This window comes from Rhamphochromis longiceps, linkage group LG19, assembly GCF_057381845.1.
Source record: "Rhamphochromis longiceps isolate RC_006_pf linkage group LG19, R_longiceps_female_GT1.1, whole genome shotgun sequence".
Taxonomy (NCBI): Eukaryota; Metazoa; Chordata; class Actinopteri; order Cichliformes; family Cichlidae; genus Rhamphochromis; species Rhamphochromis longiceps.
This window is the reverse complement of record NC_140575.1, coordinates 25051251-25066724: the sequence shown is the minus strand read 5'-3', so window position 1 is coordinate 25066724 and position 15474 is coordinate 25051251. Positions and strand designations below refer to the sequence as shown.

Genomic DNA, 15474 nt, shown 5'->3' with positions numbered 1-15474 from the left:
CATCCACCACATTACTTGCACTCAAGACAGTTTTGAAAGTTAACCTTTCAGTCCACTTTAGGGTGACTTGTGGTGTATTTTGGATTTTAAAAAATCTCACCTTTAATGTAAAAGGATCACAAAGAATATAGTAGAATATTTTTTAAAGTTTGAATATATGTGTGTTCATACCCATACGATGAGTATGAGTAAAAAATATTCTACATAGTAATAATAATAATAATAATAATAAAGATCTTAGAGCTTTACTGAGACAACTGTTTTTTAATCATCTAAAAAAAATGAAATCCACTCTCATGCAGGCAAATAACATACTTTACATCTATCATATCTGACAGGTGACGTGTGCTTGAACTGTTTAACTTTTCTTTTTTCACTGGTACAGGATGGATTGAGTTTTATCTTATCTGTCCAAAATAAATTGCGCCATAATTCAGGTTTTGTTTTTATTTTTTTCCGCTTGTTTGTGTTTACTTCACTAGTTTGAAGCTTATCTTCTGTTTAAAACTTGCAATACAAAGTCATGCTGGTGTAATCTTGTTTTGATGGATGAGACAACCACAGGTTACGTACATCACCCTGATGCAGCCTTATACGTCTTTGTATCTTTTGACCTCACAGAAACATCCTGTCCATTGTTAATTCACCTAAAAACACCGAGAGGATTATTATGTTGGAATTTCCACCCGCACATTAAATAAACTGTCGAGAAGGAAACACACTCTTTTTGTTGGTTTGTCTTTTTTTTTTTCTTTTTTTTTGCTTTAATTAATCATAAAACCTAAAGTCAAATAGGACTGAATCTCTGAATGGCAATCAACATGATGAAGAGGGCTTAAGGACTTGAGAGGAACCAGTTTAATAGCGAAAACATCTCTAAAAGGGCAATCTGTAAGATTATTCGTTTAAAAACTACTAAAAAAAAGTAAAGAATTTAAAGCTATTAACAATATGGAAAAGATGTTTGTGTTGCATTACAGACATTGTATCAGCACGGACTCATATCATTCCACAATGCAACTTTTAACTCAAGATGTGATATAATGTACCATCCAGTATTTACTTAGTCTATCATGAGAGAGGGAATTATTAGTGTGTATTATTCTGACATGCTGTCAATCTTAATGTAAGACAGGAAGTGAATCAGAAAACTGGATTAATGTGAAAGCCATCCAGCTATAAAGTCTGTTTTAGCCTAGCACCACTTACTGCACACAAGCTTGCTCACGTAATTCTGATTTCTATGCTGTGGTAGTACTTGTTGATAGAAGACTGGATGCTCTCCATGCACCTTAGAAATCAAAGAAATCGAAAATAAGGAGGCAGAATAGCACTCCTAAATATCCAGAGTGACCGCAGTGGATTTTTTTTGTAAAACAATACAACAACCCCTTCCTAATTCTACCATGCACAGCTTTACAAAGCAGTTTTACAGTCTAAAACTCATCCTGCACCAATGTGTGATACACAGTACATCACATGCAATTTTAACAATACTGCAACTCAGTGGGGAACCACAACCAAATGAATGCAGGTGAATCTTTTTTTTTTTTTAACAACAGGAAGTTTTAAGTTACATTATACAAAGAATAATACAGTAACTGTAGTACTGTAGTAAAACTGAAACTGCACGACCTATCTGACACTCATCTATGCATTCTAACTCTTGCCAACCCTACAAACCTGTAATATTAAATATAGACTCTTGGGCACTGGTGTGATTATTCAAGCTGTTAAATCTTCAGTTAAAAGTGGTTAAATATGGATCAAAAAAGAAAAAAAGAAAAAAAAACAGGAAAGAAAAAAAAGCTCTAAGTCTGACGAAAAATAAATGAGCAAGGTCTCATCAAAAAGACAAAATGCACATGTATACAGTGCATAATGCTGGAAGACTAAAATCTGGGAAAGAACAAGTGGAGATAATATTTATTAAGACTGCAAAACAAACTAAAACAAATCTGTAATGTTTCTGGCACATTTTAAATGCTTTTTAAACATATACAGGAGCAGAAACGTTTTAGTCATAACACGGGGAAACGGATTTTTATCTTTTTAAGCAGCGGTTCGCCAAACGGAATCCTTCAAGGAATAATTTCAGTCATACTTTAAAAAAAAACAGGACTGAAAAGAACATTATGGCTGAATTTAGATCTTTTTTAGATCTATTAATTGTGATTATCTGCTTTATTAATATCATTTTCTTTATCACCGTTCCACATCCGTAGTTCTAAAACGACAGTCATTTTAAAATCATTCAGACAGATGGCCCACTGTGGGGTTAGGCAGTGATTGAAATGTTACACAAGTACATAACACGGTGATACCAGTCATATAAAATGTCTATATGTTAAATGAACCCTCTACTAAGTTTAAAGAGCAGTCATGAAGTTCCGTGAAACCCCTCATCAAAAGCACTATCGAAACATGGATCCACGGCATGCGATCGTGGAATAATTTCAAATGACGATAACAATAAGAAGTGCAAGAGGCAGAAAAGCTATTTTGTAAAGTTGTACATTAGTGGGAACACATCGCTTATATCGGGGAAGCCAATCACTTTGAATACATTTCATAAATTTTGATGAAGGATTAAAGAAAAAGCCTTTAACCAATAAAAATGTACGCACGTGGCCACGTGTATATATATATATTTTTTTAATAATTAAATATGCATAGCATTTTTAAAGTAGACCAGTTGTTTACATCTGCAGGTACGCAAGGCGTTTATTTATTTATTTATTTTAGGTTAGGTCACTAACACGTTGCATATGGAGACTTACCGGGCATTTGACCCGCTGGGCGTTATTTAAAGACAAAATGCAAAGTTTCACATAGTGAAAAGGGGGGAAAAGCGCAGTGAGTTGTCTTTATTTAAAGTGGAGGAGGAGGAGGAGGAGGAGGAGAGAAGGGGGGGGTTATCCAAGGTGTTTGAGACAGATGAGGGAGGTGGGGGTCGTGGAGGAAGGAGGAGGCAGAGAGGGTAAATTGGGCGGACACATAAAAACTGCAAGGGGCCATAGATGCTGGATCATTTGAAAGCCTGCCGTCCTGCGCGCCGATCGCCCTAGTGAGCCGCACTGGAGACGAATAAGAAGCCCCGCTGCAGAGCCCGAGCGCCGGCCTTCACTCCTCTTGTCCGTTCTGAGGTGTCGCTAAAGGATTAATGAGCCAAAAAGGCGCATAATTTCTCCTTTAAGGCACATTTCGGCTTTTTTTCGGCGTTACGCCTGGACTGCCTTACACCTTCCCTTTCATATTCACTTCATTCGAGGATACCTGTACCTCTACTGATGGTAAGCGCTCACCAAACGACACATTTAGACTACACACATCAAAGAGTCAACAGCGAAACTTAAAAAACAACAACAACAACAACAGCAACAACATACAGACACACACATCTTTGAGCAAGAGAGGCTCTCGCTGAAGTGTTGTTACTTTAAGTTTGGGTCTCTCCTTTGTGCGCATTTAAGCGACTCCGCTGAGAGTTTAAACACCGTTCCGGGATAAATGCGCGAGAATAAATGGGCATAAAAAACACTCACAGCGCGCGGAACTCATTCAAAAACCGATATAAAAGTGCATTTTGGAACGAATGGCGCTGTGATCATGGCCAAACAAGTAACAGGTTATTGTGCCCGAGACTTGAGCCGATGACAAATCAAGATGAGGTCATGTCCAAACACAGCGTCAGATTTTGCTGTTCTGTTTTTTTTATGTCTTTCATTGAAATCGCCAGCGTTGCGCACGTGTATGCATTTTATAATTCAGTTTAACACTGATTACACATCTGTAACTGCTTCTTGTCATCCAAGTATGAAGGCTCGTATGAACGATGGAGGTTGACAGATCAGAGATGAGCGATAATGAAAATAAGTTGGGGGGTTTCTCGCAAAAGATGAAGTTCATTTCATTTTACGTCACGGGTTTTGAACAATAATTGACGCATAATTGCGCCAGGTGACCGAGCTGATGTCCAGTAATGACATAATGCTTGCGAAAACATGAAATGCTAATACATTACAGCTGCAGAGTCTTGCAGATGTGAGTCCGGTTTGTTGTCCACTCACGTGTTTTTCATCTGTTTGCAACAAGTCGTTGTAAAGATAAATCCTGTCATTTAATCCGGTAAAACTGCAGCAGGGAAAATTGCGGCCTGCGGACGCCCGGTCTCCTTGGCACTCAGTTTAGTTTGCAACTCAAATTCATCTCGTGAACTGCAGAGGAGCAGAATGGCCAAATAAATAAATTTAGAATTACTTTTACACACACACACACACACACACACACACACACACACACACACACACACACACATATATATATATATATATATATATATATATATATATATATATATATATATATATATATATATATATATATATATATATATATATATATATATATATACATATATATATATATATAAAGAAGTCATGTCACTTCTGGTGATGGCTTTAATTCGGTCATTTTCCTTGTCAGCCTCCGTCTGATTGTTCTGGGTTTTCCGTTATTAACGCACAATTAACAACACACTTTTTTTTTAATTTAAAAGAAAAAACGTGCCATTGACACTTTCCCCTTTATTTTTCAATAAAAGGAAAAAAACCCGACAGGATACATCAAAAAATCCCACACACCTCATCTTTTCCCTCAGACTTTTTGCCTTTCGTTTATAATGCCAGAGAAACATCATTGTATGTTGTAATTTCGAGCTTGAGAAATTTAAAAAATATCCCAACCTGCACATAAAATATAGAATTTTCTTAGGCTGACTGGTTAAATATTATTATTTAGCTTTGTTAATTTGGTTACTACAAAGCAAAAAAAAAAAAAAGACAAGAAAAAAAAAAGAAAAAGTGTTTGACATTTGGGGTTGTGTGTGTGTGTGTTTTCTTTACCTATTGCTCATTCCAAGAACATGGCATTATTTTGGGACTACCATTCAAAGACATAAATGTCTTCTAATTATACAGGCAGCAACCGGAATTAAGCATAGACATTGCCACTGATCAATCAATAAGTAGAACCCTGTGACTAAAATGATAAAATCACTGTTCCACAGTGACCTGTTGCTCTCCTCCCTCTCTCCCTCCCTCATTCCCATCCTCCCTCCCACCATCACTGTCAAATTCCTCAGGAAACACATCTGAAGAGCCATGTGCATAGTCTGATCACATTATCTCTGGTCAGAGAGAGACAGAGAGAGAGAGAGAGAGAGAACGAATGAGAGAGGCCAAGGGGGATCAAGCAAAGCCAAGGGCAGTTTGACTGCTGCAGCCTAATTGCAGCCTGGTCTGCAACGGTTGCTGCAAAATGTATTTCTGTCACTTAGTGGAAAGCTTTTCTGTGTGTCCAGCTTTGTTTTATAATCTCATGTTGTTTTCGTTTGTTTGATTGAGAGGGCAATAAATGACTGCACGTTTATGATGAGTGCAGAGGTGTGGGTGGCGATTTTTTTGCTGCTGTTGTTGTTTTTTTAAGAATTTGGTGTAAAACTATTTCTTATCGCTCTTGGTGAAAACAGGCCAGTAAACACGAGCACACTGGCTTGAGAGACACAGAGCTGAGCGTTACTCCCTGTCTGCCTTACATCTTCTTTCATCATCATCACACCATTTTGAGTGTCTGTCTGTTTTAGCCTGCAGCTTTGTCAGTGGCTGGTTACAGTTACAAGATGTTCTGTATGGTCAGTGTTTTTGAGTGCTATGAATCCCTGTAATCATGGGAGAGGCCCTCTCTGTACAATGAACGTTTGTTGTCAGAGATGTACACACACAGACTCTCTCACACACACACATTTATCCCCTCACCCCATGGGTAATAGAGCTGATCATGTTCTGAATCCTCCTCACTCTTTTTGCTGCAGTTCTCACGAACATGCAAATGGTGGCACACACTTATGCGGACACGCACGTCAATGCATGCGCTGCGTTTTGCAGTCGTGCGCGCGCACACTGCATGTCACCCTCTCTTCTTGCACAGTGGATCTTGTGTCATGACCGAGAAAAGGAGGGTCAAACCGAGGTCAAAGTCTAATACCGTTAGGGAAATAGATCCTAGATTGCATGTATAGTGAGGCATGCAGGAGGCAAGTTAATCACATAGATATGAAGCCAGGCATGCTAGCAAGCTGAAAAACACAAACTGTATGTGACACACGCACACACACGCAGATAGAGTGTGAGCTAATATGCTTCCTCACTGTGCAGTAATTCTTGGTTGTGCTCCAGTGGAACAAGATCCAAATGATGACCGAAGCCTTGTGTCACTTTGGAGTGTTTGTTCCATGATGTTGTTGTGGTCACTTAAAATTCAGTAACCTTGTTAGTGCGATTCAGCAGCACTTAACACTTCAAATGAGGTGTACAAACTGAATCATTTGATCCATGTTGTTCTTGTTAAACCTGCCTGTTAAAGCTCTGACTTTTCCCTTTTTGGAAAGTGGTTCTTTTTGTGTGTGTGGAAGTGTTATATATTTTTAAATTAGTCTTCTAGAAGCACATTCTGCTCAGTATATCATGCGTACATCAGTGGTGAATGTACTACTGTATGTACAGTGTTATCAAAGTAGAGAAGTCCTGCCATCAGAGTCACAACCCATGCGAGCTCTAAAATGGAAGAGAAGCTCTTCTAAGAAGAATCTGTTTAGTTCCTTGTCTAAAATAGGTCAACTCAGTCGCTTGGAGGGGTAAAGGCTGAGTGGGTTTTCAGTTTTAGTAAACCAACAGCCCTCTTATCTTGAATAAAGAGTTTGCTAATTGTGATCAGACTTGTTTTGTGCTCTGTGGGTTCTGACGTTTTTCTGTTGAACCTGGTGCTAATCAGATTTTTAGCTTGTCATTAATGTAAAGTAGGAAGCTGCTTTTCAAATGGGTGTCTCTGAAATAGATGTAAGCATTGAATAAGTTGTATTTTCTTACCAAGGTGGGTGTCAAGCATTAGGTATCTGCTGTCTGTGTTGTAGCACATGCCTACTTACATTCCACTTACAGCAAATAGCTAGCTTACCCACCAGCCAAAATGATAAGCCTTAAAGAGACACTGGGTCTCTCTCTCACCAATAAACACACACATACACAAGCTCCTGTGCTACTCTTTGAAGAAATGCCATGTAACAACCTCAAGTGTTTGCAAGTGTCAGTTCACAATATCCCTGTGTTTTTTGCCTTCATCTTTCAGGAACAGGGTCACTTCAAAGTTCTCCTGCAGCCACCCAACGCCACCTGACATTTCCTAGAAGAACGGGTCCATTGCCTGCTCCCAACAAACATGGACTGTTTCCCCATGCTTTATTTTCTGTCGGTAAGTAAGTGGGCCATGCCATTTAAGTTTGCGGCATGTGACACGCTGCTAAATCTTGCATCTCCCTTCTCTCTGTCTGCTGACTCACTCATTTATGTGGCGTCTATCCAGACTTGGACTGAAGGTCCCTAAGGGGTATTGGGCGAGCCACGTGCCTGAGGAAGAGCTTTTTCTTATAAGTGTGTGGCACAATGTCCCAGGTTTGGGCCATGGTTTGTTTGAGCAGAATGTCTTAAGACCGAGACTTTTTATCAAGTTAAGAATTTGCTTAGACCCCAGGGCTGCCTCTTTTATTTGTCTAATTATAGTGGAGGAGACAAGGAGGAAGGGAGATAGTGGGGAGGAATGGCCCTGAGATTCCATTCAAAAAAAAAAAAAGATGGGTTCTTGAGCTAGCTGTTTACCTTTGGAGGATAAAGATAAACTCTAAATGGTCTATCTGATCGGAGACTACTTTACTGTAAACAAGGCAGACTGGACTATTGAAACTAATTAGTCTGCCTTTAGTGGGAACATTTATACAAGAGAAAATAATGGTGTTTTGGATGGAGGGTAAGACAAATCTTATAGCTGCCTTTATATCTGCTCTATTTAGCCCTTTTTTTAATCATTTATCTTCCTGTTCCATCTGCTGCTCTCACCAGAGACATCATGATTCCTGGTAATCGAATGCTGATGGTCATTTTAATATGCCAAGTCCTGCTGGGAGAGAGCAACCATGCTAGTCTGATACCTGAAGAAGGAAAAAAGAAAGTACCTGGCCTGCAGGGTCGTTCGGCCGCTCAAAGCCATGAACTGTTGCGGGACTTTGAGGCCACACTGCTGCATATGTTCGGCCTCAAAAGGCGGCCGCGGCCCAGTCGTTCAGCCACTGTGCCCCGCTACCTGCTGGACCTTTATCGGCTACAGTCGGGTGAGGCTGAGGAGGCCGGAGCGCACGACATTGCTTTTGAGTACCCAGAAAGGTCAGCCAGTCGGGCCAACACTGTGAGGGGCTTCCACCATGAAGGTAAGCAAACACATGAACTCCAGAAAAACAATTTTAAGGAGCACAAAACTGAAAGAAGGAATGTCATTAGTAGGAGGAGAGATGATAAATACAAGTGTCAGCACACAAACCATTACACCACTCTTACAGCAAGGTCGCTGTTGCCAAGCATTCCAATAGTTTTGGTGGTAATGCAGTGCGCTGGCATGGGTGAGGTTTGCTTAGTATTCGGGGTTTTAAAAAAAGCACATTTCCGACATCCCTTGAAACATGATTGTAAGAGTGCTCCACCCATCTCACCATAACCAAGGAATCTAAGGATGTGGTCACCAAACACTGTCTACAGAGGGGCAAAAAAAAAATCTGCTAGACAAGCTCTCAAGAGCCTAATTTGACAAAGCTCTGTGTGTTTGGTTAGCAGCTGAAGTAAAAGCATACCTCCATATTACTGACTTACACTTCTCACCCCACCCAGGAGAACACGGCTTTAAAAAGCCCGTTCTTGGACGGGAATTGTAGTGTGCTCCTCTCTCATGTCTCCAGTTTATATGGAGGGCTCTTTTAGAAGGACCTTCTTCAACGTACAATTATCTTTAATGCTACTCTGCAGACTTCTAAATAAAGCCCCTACTGCCAACAATGTGGGTGCTGAGAGCAGATGCTCGCAACTCTTTGGCGAGATGGAAAAATGGCCTCAAAAAGCTGGTGTGATAGACAGAGTGGAACATTAGAAGGGTTTCTGTTTATTGTGACTGATCCGTTTTAGTATCAAATGCAGAGGTTTCTCTGGGCTTGGAGAAAGTCCAGTTTGAGTGATCTGTGAAACGTAAGCTTAGTTTGAAAAGATAATGTGTTTGGAAAAGAAAGAAAATGATGTGTCACTGTTAGTCAGCAAGGAACTCAATTGTACCATGGATAACTGAGAAAACTGGGAATAATTTATGGATAGAGAGGGGAGTGAGGAAGGAGGGATGAGTCAGCCTTGCCAGACGTGTTGCTAAGGTAGCGCACGGCCACATGAACTCAAATGGTAGCGTAGCAAGGCTAGCAAGAAAAGGAAGCGCACCACCGCTAGTACAGGAACTTCTGCATATGATGCAATGTGAACACGCGCACATGTGTGCTTGTGCATCGGTTTCTACTCCTCTACAAGCATTTACCCTTCTTCTGATTTACTAAACTATGTTAATAATATGCTCTGAAGCCTTAAGAGTGGCAGTTCTCGCTTTCATGGCAGCGCCATTGTGTGATGGTATGACTCAGTTAAATGATCTGTCCAAAACATAGGGAGGCACTGCAGCCTGCAGCAGATGGATGATTATGTGAAGAGACATGTTTATAGGCAGGTTAAACTGTGTAACCTCTAACCTTGAATTCAGATGGCACGTTTATTGACTGGGTCTAATTGATGGCATCTCTTTGTTTTACATAAGTTACGAAGTGTGTTAGTGCCCACTTCAAATCTGATTTGGTTGAGGATTTGAATACGCACCGCGTCTTCTCGCAACACCTCCTTTCCCACCGGCTTCAGATAAATGAGATTCTCCTGTACTGTCTGACTCCTTAATGATTATTCATGATGAAAATGATAAATGTCTTAAGTGAATAAACTGCAGAGCTAATCAAAAACACAGCAGGTTTTAATAATGAGAACCACCTGGGTAAGATTAGGGCCTGGGTGTGAAATAACAGGGGTGGATTGAGCAGGAAAATAGTAGACACAACATTCCTTTCCCCAACAATGATGATCTTGCCAGAAATCTGCAGACTGTGCGTGGAATAGGGAGCCTCCACTGTGTTTATACTGTAGCTGTGGTACGTTAATCACCACCCTCCTTGTAATGCATGTTTCAGCAAAGTGCTCAGAGAAAGGCATTGAAAGAAGGGCAGGATAATCCTTAAAGATAGATAAGAAAACACGGACGATATACATTTATATTCTTGAATACCCTGGAGGCCTTTCAAAGTAAACATATTTCCAGTGTACAAAATGATATCTTTATACAAAGAAATGATTTTATATCTAATCATTTTTAAGAAAGCATACAATGCTTGCACAGTATACAAAAAAAAACTGAGTGCACCCCTGTTCAAAATCCTTTAAATGTGATGAGTCAAAATAATTCCAAAAAATCCTAAATAATACAGCTGAAGTACAATACACACCTGTGATCACTGATAAACCTAATACCCGAAACAAAAAATGAGTATACTTGTGATTTCCAATTAGGCTTTATGTATTTACTGTCTGTTTGAGCCTCTATATGAAAAAAGAATTGCCAGAAGAATTGAAAAAATATGATTGTGAGACTTCACAAACACACTTAAACGTTCGTAATTAGGGGCTATAAACCACCGCTACAGCCACAGTGCCCACCTCCTAAAATGACACCAGGGACAGAGAGCTGCTTGCACAATCTAGCATCAGACTTGTCCAGAGAAATGATGCATGCCAGTAAAAAACAAAAAAAGAACAAAACAACAACCTTGCTGGCTCTCCAGCACAGATCTGCAAGACTGAACTTGGTGCATATCGCAGTGATGATTTTGGGAGCATATTATTTGGTTAGATAAATCCAGGATAAACAATTTCTGGAGAAATTGCATTGTAATTGCTGAAAGTTGCTGCAGCCCTTCTGCACACGCATCCAGCAACAGGCTGGGATCAGAACAAACCGTTCAACCCTGTGGTTAGTGGACAATCTTACTTTACCGCCTGAGCCATGGCAGCCACAAAGATATTCACCAGAGTTCTTCATGTTTAACTTTCTCTGAGTTTGCTGCACAGAGTGCCATTAAAAGAAAAACACATAAGATGCTTAAGGCATACTAATATTGATCAGTCATTTAAACTGCAGTCGGCATAAACCTGAAAAAGCAAAGACAAAAAACTACAATGCACTGCTATCCTGCAGGTCTCACTCTCCATCCTAAGTGCGTTCCCAACAGATAAGCACAGCACTTTCCGCTGAGTAATATTTAACTGACACGTCAAACCCTTTTGTTAAACGTGAAAGCCTTTTCTAACCCATTCATCTCCGACATACTACCACTGTTATCACTGCTGTCTTCATACAACGTTACCTTACCTGAGCAGGTTAGAAAGATGTGACTCGCCAAACTCTGCTATCACATCCTTTGACTCTCAGGGATTCCTCGTAGGTTTAGTAGTGACACTAAACAACAAAGATCCACCAAACAAAATCACCAAAAACATTGAAAGACTGATGTGGTGGGAACCAAACTCGGAAATCTTTGCACCCTAAAGTGACACTTTGATGCCACATGCGCTTTTCAAAGAGCTGTCAAGGTGCCTCACTCTTTAACTTTACAACTTCGCATTTTGTTGAAGAACCTGCATTTGTCTGAAGAAAAATCGCATTCTGTCTGCTTATTGTGGTTACTTTGCAGAAAGATGCTGGAAAAGTGCTGCCTACCCTAGCTTCAAAACCTAGTAACATTCATTTCATCCTGTCACTGGCAACTGGCAATAACAGGATTATGCTAGAACTCACTGATACTGATATAAATATTACAGAAAAAGTATAAAATGTAAATCTTGGTAGTCAAACATGTAGTGACTTTTGATAACATATAAAAGTAAACATTCTGCTGTTTAACTGAGGAAATGAGTGTAAACTTGTGCAATTTTGAATCAGGATATTGCACATATTTTGTACCCTTGCTATTTTTGCCCTTGCTCAGGATGTATAAGTCTATTTTACATAGTCTCAAAATTATTGAGTTTCTTAGTTAAGCTTGCAGTAAATATTTTTTTTTGCTGTATTTCAGAGCACATGGAGCAGCTACATGAGCTGGATGACAGAGGACCCATGCCCATTCGTTTTATGTTTAACCTCAGCAGCATCCCAGAGGACGAGCTTCTGTCTTCCGCAGAACTGAGGCTCTACCGTCATCAGATTGATGAGGCCATTGCTGATGCCATCTCAGACGACCAGGCACTTCACCGAATAAACGTGTACGAGGTGCTCAAAGCCCCCCGACCCGGGCAGCTTATCACACAGCTACTGGATACGCGGCTCGTGCGCCACAACGCGTCGCGCTGGGAGAGCTTTGACGTCAGCCCCGCCGTGCTGCGCTGGGCTCGTGAACGACTTCCCAATTACGGGCTGGCTGTGGAGGTTCTGCACCTCAACCAGACTCCACGCCACCAGGGCCGACACGTTCGCATTAGCCGCTCGCTGCACCAAGAGCCCGGTGAAGACTGGGAGCAGCTACGCCCCCTCCTGGTAACCTTTGGTCACGACGGAAAGGGTCATCCGCTGACTCGCCGGACCAAGCGCAGCCCGAGACAGCGGGGCCGTAAACGCAACCGCAACTGCCGGCGCCATGCGCTGTACGTGGACTTCAGCGATGTAGGCTGGAATGACTGGATAGTGGCGCCTCCTGGTTACCAGGCCTATTACTGCCACGGGGAATGCCCCTTTCCTCTGGCAGATCATCTGAATTCAACCAACCACGCCATTGTTCAGACACTGGTGAACTCTGTGAACAACAATATTCCCAAGGCCTGCTGTGTGCCAACAGAGCTCAGCGCGATCTCCATGCTCTACCTAGATGAACATGACAAGGTGGTCCTTAAAAACTACCAGGAAATGGTAGTGGAGGGCTGCGGCTGCCGCTAACGCACAGACGTACTAAAGTGTGGGCTTGGACTGCGGCACTGAAAAAAGCAACACGGGCGCTAACAAATCGGAAGGTCTTTACTCCCAAAAATGTTCACTTGGACCCTTATTTATAACTTTTATGAGATGTATGTTTGTCTCACTTTTTTTCTTTGACTATATCATATATTTTGACAAAATATATATTTATATCTACATATTAAAAATAAATAAATAAAAATAAATCCTTATTTTAAACATAAAAAAGCTGTACAACTTTTCATAATGTACATTAGATTGTATAAGGTTTTTTTTTGTTTGTTTGTTTTGTTTTGTTGAAAAATAGTAAAAACTCTAAAAAGTAAAGTTTATTTACTGGTAATATTTATTGCTTTCATATTATATATAGAAAAAAATAAACAAAAATATGAATTGCTTCCAGTAACACATTCAGTAATATCAAATGATGCATCCTTTGTGTATTTGCATAAATTAGAGCACTGAGTGAATTTGTTACAATGGTGAATTGTATTGGCTTTAATTAAGACGTTCGACATCAAAGGCCCTCAAAACAAAATCATAAAGGTAAAAACGTCATTGTAAAGTATATGTAATAGAAACAAAAAGGAGTTAATAAAAACTACAATCTGACCTTAAATCTCCCATTACTTTTGTAATTTGGATTTAAACATGAGGCTGAAATTTCTCCCCGTGGCACGTTAATTGCGGTGTAATCACTTTTTACTAAAACAAAAGAGACGAGCACAGAAATCTCTCTGTTTTGTCTTTGCCAAATAAAAGAATGTTTGGCTTGTTATCTGGTATCTCGCCAGCTTTCAATGGATTGCAGCTCATCAAAGGAAGAGCAAAAACCAGCAGAAAAACTGCTTCTGCATCTTTTTAAAACAACATAGGAAGTTTTTTGTTGTTGTTTTGTTTTCTGAGAAGCAGTATGCCATTTAACAGGACATAGGAGATTAGGGTTAGGGCCTTATTGTTCTCAAATTTCACTTTAATGTCAATTAGGCTAACATGTGGTGGTTGGATACTTGCTAATCCAATTGCAGTCGAGATGGGTTGTTCAGACCAACTGCGTGAGAGTGATTCTATTGTTCCTGACATCCCCACATTGGGGGCATGATTGTGGCTGATGCGTCCTGCCCTCATACAAGGCGGCTGAGTCCTCAGAAGAATCAAAGGTTAGACACTCTGTCTCCTGCCTTTGTCTTCAGCGGCTCATGCCGGCAGAGCAAAGACGCCTGTCTCCAACCTGTGCCCCATCACACAAAAGGCTTCTACATCACTTATTTACAAGCTGACAGCTGTCCCAAATTATGTGATAATGTTTAGGGAGAGCGTCTCCTTTGAACTGTTGGGGGGACGTTGGCTGTGCATTGTTGCCTAGACAGCGTCCTGTACATATTCGTCTCCGGCAAACCACTGCGCATTGTTTAAATGCCTAAAGAACAGTATAATTACATTTAAAGAGTTTTAATTTGATGGGTGTTTTTTTCTGAAATAACCTTTAAAAGCAACTTAAGCCACTAAACGATTGACAGAAAACACAAAAAAACAAAAGATGAATCAACTAAATTAGGTATGACGTTAATTCAGTTTTATTTAATGATAAAAGACAAGTTTGTTAGTTTTTACTACTGGAGCACGTGCAAGCCCTGAGGCACTCCAATTGCTGCTGGATGTCTCTTTGATGCTTGCATATCTGCCTCAAAAAGGGGTGACTCCTAAAGGAGTGGAGGACGTTGAAGAATTTAATTTTGAAGTGTCTGCAGGAGGACGGGAGGTATGTATGTGTGCGTGTTCATGTGTGTGTGTGTGACTTGGCAAAGAAGGGGGCTGGGGTTGTTTTTAGCAGCTTGACAGTACAATTACAACATTTCAACTGATCTCCCCCCTAAAGTTGAGATAACATCTGCTAGTTACGGTAATCACCTTGCCTGTTCATTATCTCCCTACCCTACACAAAGAGCATGCGTGTCTATTAAAAAGCCCAGAGCGAGTTGCATTTATGTAAGCTCGACAAACTTAGTGAGGCTAGCATTTTGGTTAACGTCAAGCAGGCCCTTAAAATGTGTATTTGGTGGAGGTGACTCAACCTTTACAGAACCTTCAGCAGCATCAAGTCCAAGAAGCTTCACTGAGTGCAGTCAGCCACATAGCAGTGAGGACTTCATGAGTGTGTGTTAGCATGAATGGAGGTGAAGGGTGTGGGGGTCAATTAAAGAACAAGTCCTTAAAAACAGATTGAGGCTTTTGTCATTCCTATGTGACGTACCCCGCCGCTTCCTGTAAGTACTCATTCTCACGCAATTACAGGTGAGTCATTATGCAGGAGGTCTATTGACACTGCGCGACTAATTGACTGGGTGAAGTCTTCAAAAAGCTTTTTATTTGGACATTCCACCGTAAAGTGAGCCGTGTGTTTACAGACAGCCAGCCCTCCCGCAGGAACAAAGGAAGATGATCCTTGCTTACATTGCCTTGCTATAGTGGGAGCATTCCATACCCCTATCTCTAAACCCCCCCCCCCCCCCC

The 15474-nt window shown here is 40.7% G+C and overlaps 1 protein-coding gene across 1 annotated transcript; it reads left to right on the top strand.

Moving 5' to 3' along the window:
• The first annotated feature begins 3016 nt into the window (after positions 1-3016).
• Positions 3017-15183, top strand: bmp4 (bone morphogenetic protein 4). The gene is made up of 4 exons (XM_085391036.1): positions 3017-3293; positions 7186-7308; positions 7953-8317; positions 12089-15183. Exons 3-4 carry the CDS (start codon positions 7960-7962, stop codon positions 12940-12942), a joined length of 1212 nt encoding a protein of 403 aa, XP_085247162.1. The 5' UTR covers positions 3017-3293; positions 7186-7308; positions 7953-7959; the 3' UTR covers positions 12943-15183.
• Positions 15184-15474: the final 291 nt, after the last annotated feature.